This window comes from Garra rufa, chromosome 25, assembly GCF_049309525.1.
Source record: "Garra rufa chromosome 25, GarRuf1.0, whole genome shotgun sequence".
NCBI lineage: Eukaryota > Metazoa > Chordata > Actinopteri > Cypriniformes > Cyprinidae > Garra > Garra rufa.
In genome coordinates, this window is record NC_133385.1 from 2,103,799 (window position 1) to 2,130,225 (window position 26,427).

At 40.9% G+C, this 26,427-nt stretch overlaps 1 protein-coding gene and 1 pseudogene across 1 annotated transcript; both read left to right on the forward strand.

Moving 5' to 3' along the window:
• Window positions 1–800: 800 nt before the first annotated feature.
• On the forward strand, window positions 801–2,139 carry LOC141301008 (L-fucose kinase-like; annotated as a pseudogene).
• Window positions 2,140–3,434: 1,295 nt separating this feature from the next.
• Window positions 3,435–14,743, forward strand: LOC141301009 (GTPase IMAP family member 8-like). Its single transcript, XM_073831266.1, has 5 exons — window positions 3,435–3,444; window positions 4,663–5,367; window positions 11,414–12,118; window positions 13,751–14,455; window positions 14,733–14,743. Exons 1-5 carry the CDS (start codon window positions 3,435–3,437, stop codon window positions 14,741–14,743), a joined length of 2,136 nt encoding a protein of 711 aa, XP_073687367.1.
• The last annotated feature ends 11,684 nt before the right edge of the window (window positions 14,744–26,427 follow it).

Sequence of the window (26,427 nt, forward strand, 5' to 3'; positions counted from 1 at the left end):
ATTCAGTCGTGGCTGTGAGAACCTCGGAGTGGCCAGAAAACTTACCTGCCCATTACCTGCTTGCATGGAGATACTCGCCAAGTACCGGCCCGTAAAGTCACCATCTCGACTTCCCAAGGCATCTGGCCGGTGGAGGCTAGCCTGGTGAAGGACCTGCCGGTGGCCCCTGCTGTACTGTGTCGCTCAGCGGAGGGGGGAGGAGAAGAAATTACTGGTGGTACCCCAGACGAAGACCGAAACCATTCTAGAGCTGGCGCATTCCCAGGTCAATTCGGGGCAGCCAACACCACCCAGCGCATCCGCGACCGCTTTCACTGGCCAGGCCTAGAGGCTAAAGTAAAGCGGTTCTGCCAAGCCTGCCCAACCTGCCAGGTCACGTCGCCCAGGATCCCTCCCCCCAGCCCGCTCATACCACTGCCCATCATCGACGTGCCCTTCGAGTGGATTGGAATGGACATAGTGGGGCCGTTGCCGAAGTCTGCTTGCGGTCACAAGCACATCCTGGTGATTGTCGACTATGCCACCCAGTACCCAGAGGCAGTCCCCCTGCGGAAAGCCACCGCCAAGTCCATCGCCCAGGAGCTGTTTCTGCTGGCCAGCCGAGTTGGCCTCCCCTTGGAGATACTGACTGACCAGGAAATCCCGTTCATGTCCCGGCTGATGCCGGATCTCTGCAGGCTGCTGCGGGTGAAGCAGTTGAGGACCACAGTGTACCACCCGCAAACGGACGGACTCGTGGAGAGATTCAACCAGACCCTTTGAGACGTGTTACAGCAGAGAATAAGTGGGTTCGGGATCTCATGCTCCCCTACGTACTCTTCGGGATCCGCGAAATCTCCCAGGCCTCAACTAGCTTTACCCCCTTCGAGCTCCTTTTCGGCCGTCAACCTCGTGGGCTCCTGGATGTGGCCAGGGAAGCTTGTGAGCAGCAGCCTGCCCCTCATCGTACCATCGTCGAACACGTCCGACAGATGAGGGAACGGATCGATCGAGTGATGCCATTGGTCTGGGAGCATCTAAGCAAGGCCCAGCAAGCACAGCAACTCCACTACAACCGGGCAGCCCAACCACGGGAATTCCAGCCTGGAGACCGCATCATGGTCCTGATCCTCAGGAATGGAAGACAGAACTGTAATGTATAGTGGCATCTAGATAATGCAATTACATATTGACTAATTTTTTTTTTAATAGATTGAGGCATTTTCAAATGAATAGATAATATAATAATATTAATTTATTCAAGTCATAGTTTAATTGTATATGTGTGTTTCTAGGCACCAGAGGTATTGTGGCAGGTGCAGATCTTGCAGCAGTATACAGAGACACATGAAGGAGCTATGACACAAACTCTCTCATTCATGATTTTTTTTCCTGGAGCAGATTCTTACCACCGGTTTAAGAGATGCTTATATTCCTATAGTGGGACACTTAACATAATTTCTAGAGTAATATAGGGTTTTATATGGCTTTGAAGCTTGACCAAACAGGAGTTTAATGTTTTTAATAAGCTGAATTTGAAAGCATTTTAAATGTTTTAGGTGGTGGATGGCAGGACCAGGTTGGTGGGCTGTTTGAACGAGTGAAACTGGCGCGATCTGCAGCTCAGTTACCGCTGAGAGTGGAAGTAGAACAGCTCTCTCTGACTGAGGACTTCCTGTCTGTCCTGCAGCAGCATTTTCTTCTGGTTTAGAACATGGAAAAATGGAAAGACGCATTTAGCACAGAACCTGCTGCAGGTACGAGCGGCTGATGGTGACAAACAGACTTCATGAACTCTGTGTTGAGTCTGCACTGATCACTGTGTGTGTGCAGGACGTGGTGTGGAGCTGGTATGCGTGTTTACCCTCCATCGTACAGAACACAGAGCAGCTGGTGACCAATGCAGAGGAGTGTGCTGAAGTCTGCAGAGATGGTAAGAATCACACTCACTAATATAAGATTTAAGTTGACTATTATTAGGTTCTCTCTCCCTCTCAGGATCTCTCGTCAGATTGGGACTCTGTATGAACATATACTTGCAGCAGAAGAAGCTGATGGCTCCAGGCTGTGATCCGGCAGCAGTGAGATCCAATAATGAACGCACTTCAGCCACTGAGTTTAGGACAGAGTCTGGCAGGAGCAGGAGAAGGAGGATTGTGAGAAGAGATTCTCATAAACATACAGGTGAGCCGGAGAAACTGGTTCAACTACTGCAGAATGACACGTGAAAAGAATGGTTGTTTTGTACCCCTTTCCAAACTGTAGAAGCTGTGAGGTGATTGGTTTCTGAAAGGCTTGTGTGTGTTTACTGTCCTAAAACTAATTATCTAACGTTTAATTTAACCATAACTAAAATGGAAAAAACATAAACATTTTGAGTAATTACATGAATGTAATTAAGTACTTTACAATAAAATATATCTTAAACAACTAAAATACCAGCTGTACAAATACCACAAAAATTCAGTAATAACCAAACCATATTATTAATTAAAAGCTTGTCTAAAAAGATGTGTCTTTAAATGTTTTTTAAAAGACTCTACAGAACCCGTCGTTCTCAGTGTTAAAGGTAGCGAGTTTAAGAGCCTTGGAGCCACAACACAAAAAGCAGGGTGTTCTAAAAAACACTTGTTCTAGGAATAGTTAAGAGGTCAGATGACCTCAGAGATCGGTTCTGGTGTTGGTCCTACTGTTGTGTTTGACAGGGCATTGGTTTCTTCAATGTTCATTCAGTGGAGCTGGATATGGATAGGATCTCAATCATTCAGAAAAGCTCTGAACATCCCGAACAACAGCAGATGACATGAACCTGAGTGCCTTGTAAATAGCAATTCAATTGTTGTTTATGTAAATGTAGCATTTATTAGTGTTTGCATTTAATGTTTTAACTTCTCTTTACTGAAGCATTATATTAAATGTATAAAAGTACCTGAAAATGTTTTCTTTTCTTTTTACTTAATGTAAAAAATATAATTTTAAAAGAGTGGTCATGCTTTACTCTGACCTTTGGATCTTGTACTTGGTTATTGGCTGTATAAAAATTCAAGTACATAGATGAAGAATAACTGATGAAATAACATGTCTACTTCGTAAAGAGCTGTCTATAAATTGGTATATTCCCCTTGACTAACTACTAGAATAGCTCTTAGGATACAGAGTGGCTGTGTTTTACATCTGTCCTGAACTAGCAGGCTGTGAGGGTAAAGGAGGACTGCTCCAACAAGTGTTTACACATATAGTATATAATACGCTTTTTATTTATTAATGAGACTTTGTTCTCTGTCCAAAGTGTACAACTGTACAATAAGTTAATTATTTACTAAGGTGCCATTATTCTCAATACTTCCTTGTACCACGGTAAAGTTAGTGTCAAACACGTTGGAAGTGAAATCAAAGTACAGACTACTAGTCTGCTGGTGAGACTAAATGTACTGTGAAACTCAGACTGAAGAAAAATGGACCTCGGTAAGCATTTATTCTCTTGAAAATGATCGCCTTTTCACTAGTAAACATTACGTTAGTAAGACTTAGCAATAATGTCATATTAGTTAACGATAGTTAATGCATTAAGCAATACATCTGTTATTGTGTTTATTAATGTTTATTATTAGTTCATAAAAATACTTCATTGTTAGTTCATGTTATATCAGGTAACAGATACAAACTTTTGATTTTAGTCATGTATTATAAAACTTAATCGGTTAACGTTATACTACATGGCTGTTGAATGCTTGAATCTGATTGGCTGATGAACATTATTTTCAGGGAAACGCACGGCGAATGTATTTCCATTAACTTTAAATTTACTTGAAGTTGAACTATTAGTAGAGACGATGCTGCCAGTCTCCTTTGAGAGACACACAGACTTGAGAGAGCTAGTTGGCATCACCACCTCGGGTGTGAATTATTTTCTAAGAATTCAACGAACCGTCGTCAATTATTCCTTACTTCATATTTGAACCTTATTGTAAAGGGTTATCATTACTTTTACTTATACTTAGTTCACAGTTTCATTTTCATATTAGTCTATAAGGTTTTAAATCTTGTTTTAAGTTCCTGAACACAGTCGTGTATTCTTTGTGATTTGCCACGACTGCAATGATGCATGAATGTGCTCTCTGTATTTATTTATTTTTTTAATTAACTGAAATAGTATTGTCGTGGTCCTGCTCTGACGGTCTTGTCTGTTTTATCCCTGTTTAATGTTTCTTTGTTTGTCTTGTGCTTGAGCACACTGCTTTGTCCATGCTCTGCTGGCCTAGCTCACATCAACTGTAGTCTCACACCACCCTGCCGTCATTCTTGGTTTTTAACACTTTATTAAACTGTACATATTTCATGAACACAGATTATAAAGCAAACCAACTCAGCATCACATCAGTGACCAGTAACAATAAATACCTTTTGTTTAAATTAATGACTGTACAGTATGTCTTATTTATTTTATTACATAAAGATTTTTAAAAAATAAATATTCAGAATCAGAAAGGGCCAAGTGTGTTCACAAACACGAGGATTTTGTGTTAGGAGCTTCCATTACAGAAAGTACAAACATAGTGTTCACAAACTGTTTTTATTTCTGGCTGTTTTGGTGCACACGCTCACAAATATTCAGCAGACATTTACATGTACTGAGTATAATATAATCTTGGATAAGTGTGTTTTGTTCTCGGTTTATTACAGGCGAAGTCCAACATCTCTCAGAGCTGTGGATTGTGTTGATGGGATATAGATATCCTGGTAAGAGTTCAACAGGAAACACTATCCTGGGCAGAGAGGAGTTTGACTTGAAGACATCTGTTCAGTGTGTGAGGAGACATGGAGAAGTAGCAGACAGACACATCACTGTCATTGAAGCTCCAGGATGGTGGAGGAATTACACTGTAGAGGAGAGTCCTGAGTTACTGAAACAGGAGATTCTGCTCAGTGTGTCTCTGTGTCCTCCAGGACCACACGCTGTACTACTGATCATAGATGTGGACACTAGATTTGAAGAGACTGAGAGAGAAGCATTGCAGGGTCATCTGGATCTTCTCGGTGAGAGAGTCTGGAGTCACACTATAGTGCTGTTCACTCGTGGAGACTCTCTGTTAGACACATCTATAGAGCAGCACATTGAGAGTGAAGGACAGGATCTCCAGTGGCTGCTGGACAAATGTGGGAACAGGTATCATGTTCTCAACAATCAGAACAGGAGAGACCACACTCAGATCAAGGAGCTGCTGGAGAAGATTGAGGAGACAGTGGCACAAAACAACGGCTGCCATTTTGAAATAGACAGAAAGATTTTACAGCAGATGAAAGAGAGAAGAAGAGCAGAGGAAGAGAGAGCAGAAGAACGAATGAAGAGGATGAAAAAACAGAGAGAAAAGATCAGATCACAGATGAGTGAGTCAAACATACTTCATAGTGCAGACACAGCTGTGTTTTGTTATTCTGCTCTGTGTTTCTCTGTTTTGTCTGTTTTCATGTGGAATATGGACATTATTGATAGATTTAATGGAAAAAAAGAACATCAGTTTCCAGTGACTCTTGAGTTTTGTTGGATCAGTGTGAAAATGACAGTAATGTGTCCTGACATTATTAGTCCAACAGCAAAATGACAGAAAATCATCTTCACAAAATATGATTTTCCTTTATGTCGCCTTTCCACACGTCTCATTTTCAGCTCTGGGGTGATGGAGAAATCACTCACTGGCGGGTCTATGTAGTAGTTTAGCCAAACAGTTTTCTCAAGTCTAAGTTGAGCTCTAATCAAGGTCTAAGGACTACTAGAAAGCTACAGGCAAGTAAGTTTTTTATCAAGGTTGGAGCAAACCTCTGCAGGACTGATAGCCCCTATAACTAATAGTCAGGTCACCTTGATTTGTAGTTATATATATATTATATTTTATATTTTAGGGGTGCAATGGTTCTCGGTAAAAAATCGTCCCATTCTCCTCCTACGGTTCGGTGCAAATTTTATTCAGTTTCTGTACCTAAAAACTAATGTTAGACCTACCTAAAAAAAAAACGAAAAATTTCATTTTTTATTTCATTTGTACCTTTACTCTATTGTATTAATTTGTGCTGTTGCTTGTAGTTATATAGTTTAATCTTATTTTTTTACTTTTACCGATTTGTTCCCTAAACATACTGAACCGTACTGAAAACGTGACTCTAAAACCGTGATACAAACCGAACCGTGAGTAAGTTGAACCGTTGCACCCCTAATATATATATATATATTAGGGCTGTCAAAATTAACGCGTTAATCACGCGTTAACGCAAATTCATTTTAACGGCACTAATTTTATTAACGTGCACGATTAATGCAGCGCGCATTTTCTGTTTGACCCATTACCTAGCCATCCATAGTTAAAGAAATGGATGCATGATGTTGCCAACCTAGCGAAAAGTGTCTAGCAACAATACATAAACACATAATTGGACAAACCTAATATAGTTTCTGAGGCTCGGGGCAGTGCGGGGTTGATGCGTAAAGCCACATACGAGTATGCAAGCGAAAATGGCGTATTATATGCACGTCAAACACATGCATATCATATGCACGCCAAAGTTAATTTCAGCTTATTAATAGCACGCCAAATAGAGACCGGGCTCTCGAATCAGTACATTAGAACAAAAACAATACCTTAAAAAAATAAAAGAAGCAGGTTTGTGCGAACACATAACTTTAAACGGGTAAACTCCTAAAAAGTCCAAGGGTCGTGAAAGCATTCAAACAGGAAGTTAAAAACAACGATAATAATGCAGAGATTGAATCATGATCATAATTCAGGATTTTTTTCAGTCATTATTTAATATTACTTTGGTTGTCTGATAACAGAAACACTAAAATATAACAATGGAAAAAATTTTGTTGAGAACTTGGCTGCATCAAATTACAGTATGGGCACCGAGAGGCAAACAAATGTAATAATAAATGTACATTTTGCATGTTCCGAAGAAGTGAGCTGCCCTGTCCGGCAAATAATACAAACAGGCTTGTGTAAGTAAATTGCTCAGTGCAAAGAAAGAGAAGTAATGGGAACCTGGTATTTCTATGTTCTTTTTTTCCCCATGTGTCGAATAGACATGAACAAGTTATTTGAAAAACGTCTATGACCTTTGAAACATGTCTAGTCTTCATCTTCTATGTTGAGTATGGTTTCACTAATAATAAACATATATTTGCTTAAAGCATCCATATTTGTCCATGCCAATGTTGATTAGAGTATTAAAAACTTTAAAAAGTATTAATTTAAGGTACATTTAGAACAAATAAAAATGTGCGATTAATCGCGAGTTAACTCATGACAACCATGCGATTAATCGCGATTAAAAATTTTAATCGATTGACAGCCCTAATATATATATATATATAGATAGATAGATAGATAGATAAGTAGATAGCTCTAAACAAACGTATTGTTACTCAGTTTTTGTTGTTGCAATGTTTATGGATAATGTTTATCCATAATAATATCTTTGGGTGAGATACCCGAGGTGGCGTAGTCAGGCATTAATTATGTTTCCCAAGAGTGGGGTTAAAATCATTGGCCGTTTAGGGCTCGGCTACAATCTGGCATAGTCGGCAGGGTCTACTCTTTGTTGGCGGCTTTGTGGAGACGCTGTGTAGTAAACGGGGCTCACGTCACCAATGACGCTGTGATTTTGGGTCACACGTCACTCAAGGTGCGTTTGTGAGTCTATCAGATGACCAATTCCCACCTCGCTGGGTTCAGTGTATCAGTCAAAGACTGTTGATTTGGCAATAGGTCAATAAATTGAGATTTGCACCCTGGAGGGAGTTGGTCAACTGATTTATCTGAAAGTTTGGTGGTTTAGCTAGCTAGTAGAGCCTTGAATCATCAACACAATGAAGACACAATTGTAATAAGATTAATTAAATTTATTAACAACAGATATGCAAGAGTAAATACAACACTAGTGATAAACCAATAAATGAATACACACTGCTAATAGATAATAGGCAACTAAATGTGAAAGAAGATACCAAATAAAGTGTAGAAACTAACAAAATGGAATGAACGCAGAATGGCAGAATGCAATGCTGTTGAGCTGAAAGTAGCAATATAAGAGATTTCTATGGTAATGTTGTCTATGGGAAACCCACTTAATGGCTCTGGTAGGTTTAATGCTAAATAACTGCGTATTTATCTCGGAACAAACAATATAGCTATCATTTGTAATGCTGACCACAAGTAAATGTTATCTAAACAGGTTAGAAAACATAGGCTGCAGGTATAAACTAAGCCAAGGTCTTTAGGAAAGAGGTTTGGTAAGTTTATAGTTACGTTCCACTTGGTCGGGTGATCAGTCCGGTGGCAGAGACGTCTTCCACTGGTGATGCAGGTTGCGTACAGTGGGGAGGGCACAGAGTTGCGTTCCAGTAGCCGTCGATGCGCTGACCTGGAGGATGCTGAACTTCTGTTGTGCCGAGGTGGTCCTTAGAGCATGGACCAGGCAGCTGGGTCAGATGGATTCTCACAGGGTCCTTTGCAGCAGGGCTGCGTCGTTGAGGATCCGTGTGTTCAAGGCAGTGTCTGCCAATGTGGAGGTCCTTTGCGGACTGGGCTGCGCTGCTTTCGGAGTGGCAGGAGTCAGACGGGGTCCGTCACTGCTGGGTCCTTTGCAACTGAAGGGCAGCCGAATTCAGTATAGAAGGTTTACTCAAGAGCTGAGCGGAACCTTAGCTGTCTTGAAGTCTCTTTCCTCGTCAGGCCAGAAACTCAGGACCTTGTATCTGCTAATGTCTTAACCTTGCGGGGTTCAGACTCAGAACGGTGTAGCTGTTAATGTCTCTTCCCTTACGGGACTTAGACGCAGTACGGTGTAACTGTTAATGTCTCTTCCCTTACGGGTCTTAGACGCAGTACAAGGAGTGTCTTTTTGGAGGCTACCTTTATCTCTTTTTGATGAGGAGGAGATTGGAATCTAGCGCCTCTCCATTCCAGGAATGTGGAGAGGGTCAATCCGTAGTCCAATGAGAAGTCCTCTCTTAGGTGGTCGTGGTTGCAGAAGGTCTCCCTTCCTGTTCTGTTAGAGGTGTCTGGTAGTTGTCTTGGCATCTTATCTGATGTTTCTGAACATTTGTTTATGTTCCTCAACCAAGATCCAATCACAGTGTGGCACATCTCCCTCCACCCTGGCAGATAGAGAAGGGGGCCTGCCATAAACTGATCCTTGGAATGCCATTTCGACCGTTGTTCACTACAGCTGGTATTGTTATTTTGCTTCATTTGTGTTTTTTTGTTTTTTCTCTCTGTTTTTTTTTTTTTTTTTTTTTTTTTTTTTTTGTACGTTATGTAGGAACGAGTCAGCGGTTTGTTTTTGTGCCTAGGGATCAGAAACGCCCAAAATTCAGTGGGACATCAGGTGTAGGAATTGATGAGTGGGTCTATGAAGCCCAAGCTTGTATGCGGGCTCATTGCCTGTCTACAGCTGACCAAGCGTTCTTTCTTTTCAATCATTTAGAAGGGAAAGCTCGTGAAGAAATTAGACATCATCCTGCTGTTGATAGAGGGGATCCAGTAAGAGTAATTGAGGTGATTCATGAATTATATGGTTGTTCTCTGTCATGTGTAGCTTTGCAAGAAGCCTTTTTCTCCCGGGGGCAGCAAGAAGGGGAGACCTTGTTGGAGTTCTCCCTTGCCTTGATGGGCTTCCAGGAGAAAGTTAAGCAGCAGTCGTCCACCGCTATGCCGAACGCGGAATTATTACTGCGTGATCAATTTGTCAAATTTGTTTCCGATCCAGCGCTGCGTTGTGAACTTAAGCAATTTGTGCTCTGTCAACCGCTATGTACTTTTTGTCCGCAGTGAAGCGATTCAGTGGGAGCATGAAGGCCTGCCAGGTGGTGTAAGGCCTAGAAGCTTGTCACTTCCAATAACATATGGCCTTTAGTGCGGGGTACAAGGGAAGTTGCAAGTAGAGGTTGGTGGTCTGAGAGCGGAACTGGACAAATTAAAGGACATGTTAAAGCAACAACAAGAGCAGTTAAGCCAACTCATGCAAGGGCTTGCTCGGTTGCAGGGAGCTCGGTTGCAGGGAACTCGTTTGCGTAAACCCTTCTCGTTGACATGGTCCAGTAATCTGTAGGTGATGCCAACAAGCAGGTCATTTTGCCAGGGATTGTGAAGGGGAACGTGTTCCTCATCAATCTGGGTTTTCTTCTATGGCTGCACCTACAACTGGGGGAGGACAGGTTCATTTTGCAAGTCAGTCGGAAAACTAGTACCCACCGGACTGCAGAGCCACAGTTCCGTTGGGGAGATTGAGGGCTCTATGTTGCATCATACCGATTCTGCACCCCAATTCATTTCATCATGTCCACATCTTGTAGCCCTTTTAGATGGCATTTCAACTGCCTGTTTGATAGATACCAGTTCGATGGTAACGACAATCATAGAGAGTTGATTCCATGAGCATTTTGAACAAAATGTTTAGTCATGTCAGTGGTTACAGCTGCGGGCTGCCAATGGACTTGAGATCCCGTACTTGGGTACGTAGAAGTAGATGTTGAGCTTTGTGGTAAGTTCCCTAAAAATATGAATTAAATGCTCGCCATTATAAATACCCCTCAGTTTGGAACTTTGATCTTGATCATTACATTTGGCATTAAATGATAAGATTAAGCAGCAAGAATATGCAAAATACTTATATATGTTAATGTATAAATATCAAATTATCTGTGCAAAATCTGCTTTCCCTTGATGTCACCTTTGCCTCAATTTAAGCTCTGGAGCGATAGAGAAATCATTCACAGGAGACGGATCTATGTTGTAGTTTAGCCAATCAGTGTTCCTCAAGTCTAATCCTAAAAGGGAGATTATTTTATTAGCACCTAATGAGCCACAGTTACAGTCAGGACTAGTCTATAGGGGTTATAAAAAGCAACCCAGTGTTTCTCTAGTGAAGGTTTGATGGAAGCCGTTTGTAACCAAGGTAAAGACGATTACAGTGACATTTAGGAGTCATACATTAGACACAAGAAACAATTATTATTAATTTAAAACAAACCGTGTAGTGACCTCTCGGCACACTGACCACAAACATAGTATTTTGCACGAGCAGTTTTCAATATGGTCTCATGCCAGTGTTTTGTAACTGATGCTCACTGAAGAAGTGTGTTTTGGAGGTCAGTGGTGTTTATGTACGAATAGACATCAGACATACCTTCAGATCACATTCAGATCAGTTTTTGATCCAAGGAGATACAACCTTCTTGAGCTGACAAACTGATGATTTCATTCACTGCTGTGTAAACCTTTTAATAATATATATATATATTTTTTGGTCCATGACACAAAAAAGCCATGAAGCAAAACTAAATTAGATAGAAATAACTTTTTATTAAATGTATTTAGAGCAGTTATTTACAGATTCTCAATACAATATTTTGGATAAGTGTGTTTTGTCTTTGTTGCAGGTGATGCCCAACATCTCTCAGAGCTGAGGATTGTGTTGATGGGTTATAGAGCTGCTGGTAAGAGTTCAGCAGGAAACACTATCCTGGGCAGAGAGGAGTTTGACTTGAAGACATCTGTTCAGTGTGTGAGGAAACATGGAGAAGTAGCAGACAGACACATCTCTGTCATTGAAGCTCCAGGATGGTGGAGGAATTACACTGTAGAGGAGAGTCCTGAGTTACTGAAACAGGAGATTCTGCTCAGTGTGTCTCTGTGTCCTCCAGGACCACACGCTGTACTATTGATCATAGATGTGGACACTGGATTTAAAGCCTATGCAAAAAATGCATTGCAGGGTCATCTGGATCTTCTCGGTGAGAGAGTCTGGAGTCACACTATAGTGCTGTTCACTCGTGGAGACTCTCTGTTAGACACATCTATAGAGCAGCACATTGAGAGTGAAGGACAGGATCTCCAGTGGCTGCTGGACAAATGTGGGAACAGGTATCATGTTCTCAACAATCAGAACAGGAGAGACCACACTCAGATCAAGGAGCTGCTGGAGAAGATTGAGGAGACAGTGGCACAAAACAACGGCTGCCATTTTGAAATAGACAGAAAGATTTTACAGCAGATGAAAGAGAGAAGAAGAGCAGAGGAAGAGAGAGCAGAAGAACGAATGAAGAGGATGAAAAAACAGAGAGAAAAGATCAGATCACAGATGAGTGAGTAAACATACTTCATAGTGCAGCCACAGCTGTGTTTTGTTATTCTGCTCTGTGTTTCTCTGTTTTGTCTGTTTTCATGTGGAATATGGACATTATTGATAGATTTAATGGAAAAAAGAACATCAGTTTCCAGTGACTCTTGAGTTTTGTTGGATCAGTGTGAAAATGACAGTAATGTGTCCTGACATTATTAGTCCAACAGCAAATGACAGAAAATCATCTTTACAAAATATGATTTTCCTTTATGTCGCCTTTCCACACGTTTCTTTTTCAGCTCTGGGGTGATGGAGAAATCACTCACAGGCGTATGGAAGTAAAATACTGACAAATGTTTTTGAAGCAAAACAGGGTGTTGTATAGCACTAACTGAAATAAAACGCATTGTATTAACAGTGCTTGCATTTTAAGGTTGTGCAATTCAACGTGGGTGGATATTTAGGCTGTGAATTTTTCAAGTGGAAACATAAAATTTAATTTGTTAAATTTTCAGTGTTGATAATGAAGATTATTTTAAAATACGACTTTCACTATTGCATTGTTTACAATTTCAATATTAAATATTCATATTATTTTAAAATACAAATTTAACAATTGCAGTGTTTAAAATTTCAATACTAAATAATTTCAGTGCGTATTATTTCGCTTCCAAAAATTCACTGATTCAAATCCGCCAAGCAATTCGATGCTACACATCCGGGTATGGCAGGAAGAGCAATTGAGCATCGATACAAAATCGACGGCTGTTGCTTTCCGCTTCACCAGCAGGTGGTGAAAGCGAGTCTTGCTGAGACCATTGCGGTCCGTGTACGTTTTATTCATTTGATTTTTAATTTGAAATGAAATAAGCAGAAATAAGAAAACGGCTCCTTTATTCGTTTTTTCATTTGTTCAGAAAACGAAAAAAAAAAAACGAGATTTGAGATTTTGGCTCGATTTTTGTATTCAGTATGGTTTTTAATCTGAGTATCTGCGGTAACCAGACAGCTCAAAGAAAAAACAGATCAATATTCAGTCAAGTGTAAATACACAGCAGTCATAACTTTTCTTTTAGACATTTTGCTCAGCCACGGGAACGTTTCATTTTGCCAGCTTTGCCAGTTATTATAAATGTGCGTAGATGCTTAAGTAAAATGTTGATATCAGTTATATAATAAGGCTTGAAAAGTCTTAGGAGTCATACATTAGGCACACAAGAAACAATTCGTATTAATTTAAAACAAACCGTGTAGTGACCTCTCGACACACTGACCACGAACATAGTATTTTGCATGAGCAGTTTTCAATATGGTCTCATGTCAGTGTTTTGTAACTGATGCTCACTGAAGAAGTGTGTTTTGGAGGTCAGTGGTGTTTAAGTACGAATAGACATCAGACATACCTTCAGATCACATTCAGATCAGTTTTTGATCCAAGGAGATATAACCTTCTTGAGCTGACAAACTGATGATTTCATTCACTGCTGTGTAAACCTTTTAATAATATATATTTTTTTTTTGGTCCATGACACAAAAAAGTCATGAAGCAAAACTAAATTAGATAGAAATAACTTTTTATTAAATGTATTTAGAGCAGTTATTTACAGATTCTCAATACAATATTTTGGATAAGTGTGTTTTGTCTTTGTTGCAGGTAATGCCCAAAGTCTCTCAGAGCTGAGGATTGTGTTGATGGGTTATAGAGCTGCTGGTAAGAGTTCAGCAGGAAACACTATCCTGGGCAGAGAGGAGTTTGACTTGAAGACATCTGCTCAGTGTGTGAGGAGACATGGAGAAGTAGCAGACAGACACATCACTGTCATTGAAGCTCCAGGATGGTGGAGGAATTACACTGTAGAGGACAGTCCTGAGTTACTGAAACAGGAGATTCTGCTCAGTGTGTCTCTGTGTCCTCCAGGACCACACGCTGTACTACTGATCATACGTGTGGACATTAGATTTGAAGAGACAGACAGAAAAGCATTGCAGGGTCATCTGGATCTTCTCGGTGAGAGAGTCTGGAGTCACACTATAGTGCTGTTCACTAATGGAGACTCTCTGTTAGACACATCTATAGAGCAGCACATTGAGAGTGAAGGACAGGATCTCCAGTGGCTGCTGGACAAATGTGGGAACAGGTATCATGTTCTCAACAATCAGAACAGGAGAGACCACACTCAGATCAAGGAGCTGCTGGAGAAGATTGAGGAGACAGTGGCACAAAACAACGGCTGCCATTTTGAAATAGACAGAAAGATTTTACAGCAGATGAAAGAGAGAAGAAGAGCAGAGGAAGAGAGAGCAGAAGAACGAATGAAGAGGATGAAAAAACAGAGAGAAAAGATCAGATCACAGATGAGTGAGTCAACATACTTCATAGTGCAGACACAGCTGTGTTTTGTTATTCTGCTCTGTGTTTCTCTGTTTTGTCTGTTTTCATGTGGAATATGGACATTATTGATAGATTTAATGGAAAAAAGAACATCAGTTTCCAGTGACTCTTGAGTTTTGTTGGATCAGTGTGAAAATGACAGTAATGTGTCCTGACATTATTAGTACAACAGCAAATGACAGAAAATCATCTTTACAAAATATGATTTTCCTTTATGTCGCCTTTCCACACGTTTCTTTTTCAGCTCTGGGGTGATGGAGAAATCACTCACAGGCGTATGGAAGTAAAATACTGACAAATGTTTTTGAAGCAAAACAGGGTGTTGTATAGCACTAACTGAAATAAAACGCATTGTATTAACAGTGCTTGCATTTTAAGGTTGTGCAATTCAACGTGGGTGGATATTTAGGCTGTGAATTTTTCAAGTGGAAACATAAAATTTAATTTGTAAAATTTTCAGTGTTGATAATGAAGATTATTTTAAAATACGACTTTAACTATTGCATTGTTTACAATTTCAATATTAAATATTCATATTATTTTAAAATACAAATTTAACAATTGCAGTGTTTAAAATTTCAATACTAAATAATTTCAATACAACCTTTGATACTTGACAGGACATTTCAGTGCGTATAATTTCGCTTCCAAAAATTCACTGATTCAAATCCGCCAAGCAATTCGATGCTACACATCCGGGTATGGCAGGAAGAGCAATTGAGCATCGATACAAAATCGTCGGCTGTTGCTTTCCGCTTCACCAGCAGGTGGTGAAAGCGAGTCTTGCTGAGACCATTGCGGTCCGTGTACGTTTTATTCATTTGATTTTTAATTTGAAATGAAATAAGCAGAAATAAGAAAACGGCTCCTTTATTCGTTTTTTCATTTGTTCAGAAAACGAAAAAACGAGATTTGAGATTTTGGCTCGATTTTTGTATTCAGTATGGTTTTTAATCTGAGTATCTGCGGTAACCAGACAGCTCAAAGAAAAAACAGATCAATATTCAGTCAAGTGTAAATACACAGCAGTCATAACTTTTCTTTTAGACATTTTGCTCAGCCACAGGAACGTTTCATTTTGCCAGCTTTGCCAGTTATTATAAATGTGCGTAGATACTTAAGTAAAATGTTGATATCAGTTACATAATAAGGCTTGAAAAGTCGGTGTTTCACGGTGTTCGGCCATTTACCAACGTACTTGCCCACTGCCCCATCTTTCGTTTTTTTTATAAAAATTGTATAATGAAATAATTTTTATATAAATAATATCAATGTAGTTCAGCGGAACAGACAATCGTCCACTTCAGGATAATACAGCAGGTGCAACAGCGCACGAGACGCGAGATCCTGCAAGATGACGGACACAACGATTAATATAGATAGATAGATAGATAGATAGATAGATAGAGTATAAAATAGCAGTTTAAAAAAAAAAAAAAACATTTTAACTCTAGCCTAATATTTTATTTCCCTGGGCCCACCCAGTAGGTGAGCAATCGGTGGATGGCCTAACACCACGAAACACCGTCTCTTCACAAGCCTAAGTGTTATTAATTGTCTAGCTATTAATCAACATTTTACTTAAGCATCTAGGCTGAGCACATTTAACCTAAATCTCAGCAAAATAAAGCGTTCCTGTGGCTATATGGGTATTACCTACAGGCACCTATATTTTTTTCTTAATTACCAAAAGTTCACTTGCGCTCTTGTGCTTCTGTCTCCGCTATGGTCATGTCAATCATCTCGCTGAATCACTCGTCTTGTGCGCTGTTGCTCGTGCTGTATGTAACACCGTGAAAAGCGTCTTTTTTAAAGTGTTATTTTTATCTAGCTGATGTCAACATTTTACTTGAGCATCTAGGCTGTGCACACTTATAATAACTTAAAACCCTGGCGAAATGAAACGTTCCTGTGGCTATGATACAGTACAGTAAAAATTAAATTTTCCACCCTCGGTACCTTCAGTCGACTTGCATTACAGTATTTGCACTTAACATCGCTTGTCCACAACTAATGTAACCGAGCGACACTCAAAGAGCACCTTATATTCCGACTACGCCACCGGGGTTTAACACCCACGGAAATAATTTAACACAGCAACACAAGTTCCTTGCTAAAAAAGGGAACAGAGACGTGACTTTCAAGTTCAACAATTTTATTAATAAACATCATAATCTCCACGTAGGCATGATCAACTTTATTATATGCTTGTATTTTTTTAAAAGGATGTCACAACAAGATCTGAGCTTTAGGCCAAATATTAAAATGCCCACCGTTCTTAGAATATCAGGATTACCAAGCCTGCAGAAAGGGAGAGAGGAAAAGTCACAGGGCCACAGACCACTCAGCCTGAAGACACACACCACACGTGCACTGATATACAAATCTGCAATAGCATAAAAGGGGTAGTGAATAGTGCAAATAATTCTACACGCTCAAATCAATACTCATACAGTGCAGAAAATCTCACACCACCATGCAGTGAGAAGGCCCGGATGACCCCAAAAGGAAAGCACTCCCGTGCAGACTGGTTCCTGTAACACAGAAAAATGGATCAGAACTTGGGTTTACAAAACCCAGCGGTTGGCATAAAGTAAGCTCTGTCTGTTACAAAAATAAACAAATTACAATCATACAAAAACCCAAAATATTAAAATAAACTTAAATCAAAACAAATCATAAACAAAACAGCAGGGCCTAGACATCAGAAGTCCGTATGCATAGAGCTCCACAAAGAACGATCTGCCAAATAAAAACAATCATGAATACAAATCTCTTTAACAAATTCAAATCAGTATAAATACAAACATTACGAATCAAACACTTGCTAAAGTAAATACAACACAATATCTAAATCACTAAAAATACACATGACAATTCACATCAATATTTCTGTAACAACTAGAACTCTACCGCACACATACCTCGTCCGTAATTCAAGAATGGAGTGTGACTTTAATAAAGTGGAATAAAACTGCTGCGTAGCACGGCTCGTTGCTCTAAGCTATATACGGAGTCCACAACTCTGCATTAACAGCTCACGTGCTCCCACTCTCGTATCGAGGATTATCTCCCTCTGATTAACACAATACAAACAAACAAACAAAGTAAAGCAGAACATCTTCACATGAGCTTCGTTACAGCAGAGCAAAAACCACGCTCATACCTTGCCACAGCGTCCACAGTCACAACACCGGAAAGAAACAATGACGATCGCAACACCAGGAAGTTACGCAACCGACCACCGTTTGCGCTATTTATAGGGTGAAATAAAATGCGCCCCGCCCAAGACATTATTATTCACTCTGTCACAATCCACCCCCCTCTTCTGTGTCGATGCCCCGTCGACAAATTAAAAATAAAGACAAAACTAGACAATTTAAAATGGCCTAAATCCAGGGTCTAAAAACAGCCATAACCCCTACACTTTGACTATAAAAAGTCGCAGCCCCCGTTGCACCATTCCCCACAGCCCTAGGCAAGTGATGAGGATTAGAATGTCTCCCTGTGGTTTCTCTTGCCGACCTACGTAGAGAAGTCTCGCCACCGTCTAATGCCTCAACCCCGGCAAGAGGCAGCCCCTCAGTCGCCTGCCCTGAAACCCTTCGCTGGCCATCAGGATGCAGTTGGCCAACAACAGACTCTGTGTGGCTAAGGGGGAAAACAGCTAAAACTGGGGCCGTAGCAGGTGGAATTTCTTCTGGCTGTAAAACACAGATCCATTGTCCTTCCATTTCTTCATTTCCGACATTCTCAGACTGCAAAGACTCAGGGCCTACATATGGAGAAGTATACAGAGGCAACACATCAGGTACAGGTTTCAACATAGTACGGTGCACCCTTTTAACTCGTGTAAGGTTATCTGGAAGGGCAATAGAATAGACAGCCCCTCCCTCTGTAGGTGCTTGGACTACCTTATACTTTGTTGGACTCCAGACATCTTGTATTTTGTTCCTACCCCGATTACTGTGGTCCCTCCGATAAACAAACTGCCCTTCTTTCAAATGGCAGCTATAGCCCTTCTGATCGTGCCTCTCCTTTCTCAACCTAGCTGCCGCATGAATCCTCTCCCGGGCACCATCGAAAGCAACTTGCAAACGCTCCCGATGTTCCTCCATCCAATCCATTACTGTCCCAGTTGTCGGCTGTGACACTCTCCCAAGAAGGAAGTTGACTGGCAAGTTAGGTTCTTGACCAAACATTAAAAAATGTGGGCACTCACCTGTTGTCTGATGTATGGTGGTATTATAAGAGAACAACAATTGAGGCAAGTACTTAGGCCAGTCAACTTTAGCAGAATTGGGAAGTGTACAAAGGAGGCCATGAAGTGTCCAGTTAAACCTTTCACATTGGCCATTACCTTGAGAGTGGTAAGGTGTGGTGCGTGTCTTCTGAATACCATAGAGATCACAAAGTTGCTGTATCAATGCACCTTCAAAACTCCGACCCTGGTCTGAGTGAATGCGAGCCGGGACTCCAAACCGGCAAAACCATTCCTTCACCAGGACATTTGCTACAGTGGAAGCTCTCTGGTCATAAGTTGGGACTGCCTGCATAAACTTAGAAAAGACATCAGTCATTATTAATACTTGCTTTTTACCATCCCTCGTGCGTTCCAAGAAGGTAAAATCAATTGCTAGGGTCTGATTTGGTCTTGCAGCAATCAAATGTCCCATTGGTGCCTTCACAGGATGATGCGCTGGCTTAGCCAGAATACAGCGTTTACATTCGTTGCACCACTTCTTGACCGCTTTATACATTCCAGGCCAATAACACCTTGAACGCACTAGCTCGGTCGTCCTCTCAATACCCTGATGTCCATGTCCTTGGTGTAACTGCTGTAGCACCTCTTCCTGCAATGATTCTGGCAGTACCATCTGTAATGCTTCTTCTCCCCCATCTGGACGAAAGGTTCTGCGATACAAGACCTTTTCTTGCTCCACCAGACGGTCCCATTGCCGCACCAATTCCAACAACGGCTTACTTAATGCTTGCCGTTCCATGTAATCTGGCCTCTGTTGATGTTGCCAAAAATAAAGAAATTTGCGGATTACAGGGTCATCTTGTTGAAGGAGAGCAAGATCGTTCCCAGAATATGTTTGCAGCACTGATATTTCTGATTGGCAAGCCATGACTGATGTCTGACCTATGGCCTGCTCCAACCGTGCTGGGAGCAAAGTTCCTGGGAGTATCTGGTCCACAAGGGATACCCCATCAGTTAGGTGCTGACTTGACAAGGAATCTGCATTTCTGTTAGCCCGACCTGGTCGATACCGGATGGTGTAGTCAAATGCTTCCAACTCCGCTGCCCACCTTAACTCTGTTGCTCCCAGTTTTGCAGTGCTTAGATGACTCAAGGGGTTATTATCCGTCCAGACAATACACTTATGACCCAGCAAATATTCTCTGAATTTCTCTGCCATCGCCCATTTCAAGGCAAGAAATTCTAACTTCATGGAGCTACAGTTTGGCATCCTCTTCTCTGTTTGACTAAGTTTTCTGCTTGCATACGCCAGGGGTCTTACTTTCCCTTCCTGCTCTTGTGACAACACTGCTCCAAGTCCGTTCTGGCTGGCATGTACCTCCAAAATGAAGGGCAATGAAAAGTTTGCATAAGCCAACACAGGAGTAGTAGTAAGATGCACCTTCAGATCTTGAAAACTGCCCACACAGGCTTCAGTCCAGGCACTGCTCAAGGGTCTCCGTGCACCCTTTCTGTCTTTGCTTCCGCCCAGTTCTCCAATTAGACGATACAAAGGCGCTGCAATCACAGAGAAATGTTTAACGAATCGTCTATAATAACTAGTGAAACCCAAAAAGGATCTCAGTGCTGCTACATCCTGTGGTCGAGGCCAATTAGCTACAGCAGTAATCTTCTCAGGGTCAGTAGAGATATCACATGCCCCAAATACTTCACCTCAGTCTTAAAAAAACAGCACTTTTCTAATTTCACTTTAAGGCCTTCTTGGTGAAGTCGACTCAGAACCATTTTCAGACGTTCCAGATGTTGATCTATAGAAGAGGAAAATAATGTGTGGAAAATCACATCGTCAAGATAGAGCAGCAAAGTTTGAAAATGCTGGGACCCAAACATGCGCTCCATGAGTCGCTGAAATGTACTTGGGGCATTACATAGCCCAAAGGGCATACTATTAAATTCGAAAAGCCCAAAAGGAGTACAAAAAGCAGTCTTGCATTTATCCTTCTCTTCAACTGGTACCTGATTGTAGCCACTTGCCAGGTCTAAAGTTGAAAACCAGCAGGCACCTGAGAGGGCATCAAGGGACTCCTCAATCCAGGGGAGCGGAAAAGCGTCTTTCCGAGTCTTTCGATTTAACTGGTGATAATCCACACATAAACGCAAAGAGCCATCTTTTTTCTTCACTAGAACTATGGGGGATGCGTAAGGGCTGCAACTCTCTCGTATTACCTGACTCTCTAAGACAGTGTTTTTCAACCACTGTGCCGCGGTACACTAGTGTGCCGTGAGAGATTATTCAATTTCACCCAGGTTTCACATTGAGTAGGTAGAAATATTAAAGATCAAAAAAGACTGTTTTCATTGTGTTTGTTTGATTCCTATTCAAGACACTTTGATAAGAATGACTATATATTGTTAATTGCACTTTTTATTTGACAGAAGAAGGAATATCAGGGCTCGAAATTGCGACCATTTTGGTCGCATATGCTCCCAAAATTTAATCTGCGCGACCTCTAAATATATTTGGGAGCATTTGTGCGCGTGCGAGAAATTGTTGTGGTGCGACTTGTTTTCATTTCTTTACAAAACTTTCGTTAGCCTAACTATTGCACAGTCTGCTGTGAGCTGATGCAGTGACAGCCTCGCCGTTCTCTCTCCAATATTACATAACCAATTAAATGTAATCTTTTAATTCTTATCTTAAATTCTGATTTGAGATATCAGCCGTCAATCACTCCGTCACTGACACTGCGCTCCGCTCCGCTGAAACCAAACGTTTTTTTTGCTCCAAATGTTTCTCTCTCTCTCTCTCTCTCTCTCTCTCTCTCTCTCTCTCTCTCTCAACCTCCGTTTCGATGGGTGTGTGATGTGACTTGATTGTGATTTTTGATTGTGGACCATTAAAATCTCTTCACAATATGCTTATGAAGAAATATAGTATCGTGCACATTCTCTCAGATTAAATTCTGGCGCCTCTGCCTCAGTATATAATGTACAAGGCATACATTCACATCAGACTTTTCGAAATCCCATTTGTGGTCCCAAATTCTTTTGTTAAATTAATGCGTTAATGCATGCTCAGCACCGCGAGAGTTTCGTGCGATCGTCAAAACGAAACCGAAAGCAAAACACGCACACGCATTCAAAGGCAATTATGATGCATCGGGTTTAGAGAGCGACTCGCCAATGTACGCAATTTAGGCTACATAACATATCTAGGCTGTTATTAGTAGCCTATGTGTGGGTTATAATAGGTTCATAGGTTGTGTGTTTTTACAATAGCTCTGTATCATGCTTGAAAAAAATTGGTCCCTATTTGCACTTTGAAATTGAGAGAGTACTTTGATTATGGCTGCATTTATTGTTTGCACTTAATAGGATTAAGAAAGAATTGTGTAGTTTATTTTTTGTTATTTCAACCATAGATTGTTTAAAAATGTAGTGGTTGCCTCTAATTTAAATGGCTCTACCTATAATAGAGAGAATAAACATCTTGTTCATGTACTCATATTTTAATATATTCTTGTCCCATTCTTAAGGTTTAAAATAATTATTTTTAAAAAAGCCTTTTAGAATCTGGAGTCAGCCCATTTGCCTATTTTTTTACAGTTTCGATTGTTGGTGTGCCTCGTGATTTTTTTCTATTAAAAAATGTACCTTGGCTCAAAAAAGGTTGAAAAACACTGCTCTAAGAGTTGATGTATATGGGTCTTCACTGCATCATATTCAGCCGGTGGAATAAGCCTATACCTTTGTCGTATAGGTACTTCATCAGTTAAGGGAATCTCATGACTAATAAGAGTAGTACAGCCTAAATCTCCCTCATGAGTCGCAAACACTGACTGATATCTTGTTAATAGAGAAATAACTTTACTCTGCTCTACCTCAGAGAGAGTAGACAAGTCAACTGATTTGATAAGCTGCTGTACCTTATTATCCTGTATCTGCTGCATACTGACTATGGCCTGCACTTCCTTCACCCCCAGTGAAAAAGGAACCTCCACAACCCCTGCAGGTAGACTCACTATTTGCACTGGCTTCAAAGTTCATAAGGCACAACGTGAAGAGACCTGAGTGTCTGTATTGCTAACGTTTAGCACTGGGACATAAGCAGTACCCTTAACCACCTGGACTACGGCCGGTACTACTAATACACCTGCAGGAAGCACAGCACTAGAAAGAGGCTCAAAGAGGACAGCCTTAGACTGGTCCACAAGATGTTGTGAGCAGGTAGCTGCCACTAATTTCATAACACCCCCTGGTAAATAAACAGGGTACCTACCCCTAACTCTCGCAATCCCGGTGGTTGGCCTAACCGATGGTGGAGCACTGTGACAAAACTGAAGGGCCTGCTGCCACTCCTTAGGAGCCTGCTGGATACATGGGAGGCTGAAAAGAGAAGTACCATGCTGACTAAACAACAGGTCATAACACTCATTAATAATGTTCATTCCCAAGACACCTGGAGTATTGGTCTTTGACTGCAAACTAGGGGTGTCTTTTACAACAAGGATACCCTTATTTGGTATAACTTTCCCCAATACTTCTACAGTTACCTCAGCATACCCCAAGTAAGGTATATCAAGCCCATTAGCAGCTTTGAGTTGTAACCAATTACAAGAATGGAGTTTTTCACTCAAATGTTGGAAAAAGAAACTCTCTGCTACGGTGGACACCATTGATCCAGTATCCAAAAGACACGTCACCTTGACCCCACCCATAAGCACCATGACCGAAGGACATGGCCCCACTAAATTTGACACGTTGAGGCAGCTTACCTCAGAATTATTCGAGTCAAACTTGTCCCCTCCTGAACCTTGACTCAGCGACTCAGAGGGAGCTAGTTTTCCGACGGCTGCTGCTGGGATCCTATCCTCTGTCTGAAATGAGACTGAGGTCGAGGTTCAACACGCTCGTTATCACAGTGACTAGCAAAATGGCCAGGCTGTTGACATCGCCTACACACAACCTGATTACGATGCACCGTTTAAGAGGATTCTGCAATTGGGAAAGCTGCTCCCCAAGCTGACTCAACTGTTCTTGTTGTCGCTTCAATAGTTCTTTTATTTCAGCAATTTCAGCAGAATAGTTACCTGTACTAGAGGTGTTAGATATGCTAGAAACCTGAGTTGCACACATTGAAGGCACAGAATAACTCCGTGCCCGCCCCTCTACAGACATACCTTCCCGCTCCCATCGAATAGCCTCTTTTCGAATATCTAAAAGTGTAAAATCGGGATTGGCTCGAACAACTTGTTTCAATGCCCGTCGAAGGGCTGGGTCAATAACATGCTCAACAAACTGATCTCTCAGCAACGTAGCAGAATTAGGCATTGCATCTGGAGCACTTTCAACCACCTCATTCATAAGCTTAAACAAAGCATGTGAATACTCCTGTAATGACTCACCCTCAAGTTGTTTACGGGAAAATAATTTTTCTTGTAGAGCCACACAAGACTGCGGGCAACCATACATTTCTAGGAGAATAGAGAGAATCTTATCTGGATCCTCCCTCTCTACACTAGGTCTATATTTAATTTCATTTTTAGCTTCCCCCTCCAAATGATCATAAATAAAGTAAGCTTGGTCAACCAGTGTTAAACCCCGGGCCCTTCCATCGTCCCCACTAGAAGTGATCTCCTGGTAAACCACCTTCCTGTTAAATGGTCGTAGGCCACTGCTGTTTTGAAAAAAAGAAAACAACAAAACAAAAAACAAAACAGAGCCAAAACTAAAACAAAACCAACCGCTAGGTAATAGAAAAAAACAATTATACTTGGAAGTCACGTCCTGTTTTACAAAAGCAACTCTGCCGACTACGCCAGATGTAACCGAGCGACACTCAAAGAGCACCTTATATTCCGACTACGCCACTGGGGTTTAACACCCACGGAAATAATTTAACACAGCAACACAAGTTCCTTGCTAAAAAAGGGAACAGAGATGTGACTTTCAAGTTCAACAATTGTATTAATAAACATCATAATCTCCACGTAGGCAAGATCAACTTTATTATATGCTTGTATTTCTTTAAAAGGATGTCAAAACTTTAAAAGATCTGAGCTTTAGGCCAAATATTAAAATGCCCACCGTTCTTAGAATATCAGGATTACCAAGCCTGCAGAAAGGGAGAGAGGAAAAGTCACAGGGCCACAGACCACTCAGCCTGAAGACACACACCACACGTGCACTGATATACAAATCTGCAATAGCATAAAAGGGGTAGTGAATAGTGCAAATAATTCTACACGCTCAAATCAATACTCATACAGTGCAGAAAATCTCACACCACCATGCAGTGAGAAGGCCCGGATGACCCCAAAAGGAAAGCACTCCCGTGCAGACTGGTTCCTGTAACAGAAAAATGGATCAGAACTTGGGTTTACAAAACCCAGCGGTTGGCATAAAGTAAGCTCTGTCTGTTACAAAAATAAACAAATTACAATCATACAAAAACCCAAAATATTAAAATAAACTTAAATCAAAACAAATCATAAACAAAACAGCAGGGCCTAGACATCAGAAGTCCGTATGCATAGAGCTCCACAAAGAACGATCTGCCAAATAAAAACAATCATGAATACAAATCTCTTTAACAAATCCAAATCAGTATAAATACAAACATTACGAATCAAACACTTGCTAAAGTAAATACAACACAATATATTAAATCACTAAAAATACACGACAATTCACATCAATATTTCTGTAACAACTAGAACTCTACCGCAAACATACCTCGTCCGTAATTCAAGAATGGAGTGTGACTTTAATAAAGTGGAATAAAACTGCTGCGTAGCACGGCTCGTTGCTCTAAATGATGTTTGATTAAACAAGGTTCAGGAGGAGCACGATCAGATAATCAACCCATTCGGCACAGGTGCAACCTGTTTAACCAATCATTCAATCAGCGCATCCTCTATATATTACCAGCCGTCTTACCTCCATCCAGCGACAGTTTCTTGGCATCCCTCCTCCACCCCTACTCCCCACTACTAATCTGTTTCTATCCTACACTAGCAGGGGGAGTTCTCTGAGTCCGGCCTGTATTCCGGCCCGGAACCCTTCCCCCGGACAGCACGCCAAAATATGCTTAATACTCGCTCAAGCAGATTAGATGAAAGGGCGAACTCATGAAGCTATATACGGAGTCCACAACTCTGCATTAATAGCTCACGTGCTCCCACTCTCGTATCGAGGATTATCTCCCTCTGATTAACACAATACAAACAAACAAACAAACAAACAAAGTAAAGCAGAACATCTTCACACGAGCTTCGTTACAGCAGAGCAAAAACCACGCTCATACCTTGCCACAGCGTCCACAGTCACAACACCGGAAAGAAACAATGACGATCGCAGCACTAGGAAGTTACGCAATCGACCACCGTTTGCGCTATTTATAGGGTGAAATAAAATGCGCCCCGCCCAAGACATTATTATTCACTCTGTCACACTAAGTGGGCCTATAATGTCTAAAAGATACTCAGATTAATAAACGTACAGCAAAATAAAGCATGCTGGGTGCAGATGAATCTTTATGAAATAAATATTTCTGTGAAAAGAGTTAGAACAGAAAGCCTAGGACTATCATCTTGTTGACTCCTTTTAATAGAAACAACCAGCTATGCAATCATTAAAACAAAGAAATAATGCGGAAAAAAGCTGTAAATTATTTTAAAGCCTTAAATCTATTGTTTGAATAATTTATTTGTACTTCTTATGTACATTTCTTATG

What these genes read in the sequence shown, in the direction of transcription:
- LOC141301009 (XM_073831266.1), top strand. An exon ending in AAAGATCAGATCACAGATGA is followed by an intron (nt 5,368 to 11,413) that starts GTGAGTCAAACA and finishes TCTTTGTTGCAG; the next exon opens with GTGATGCCCAACATCTCTCA. An exon ending in AAAGATCAGATCACAGATGA is followed by an intron (nt 12,119 to 13,750) that starts GTGAGTAAACAT and finishes TCTTTGTTGCAG; the next exon opens with GTAATGCCCAAAGTCTCTCA.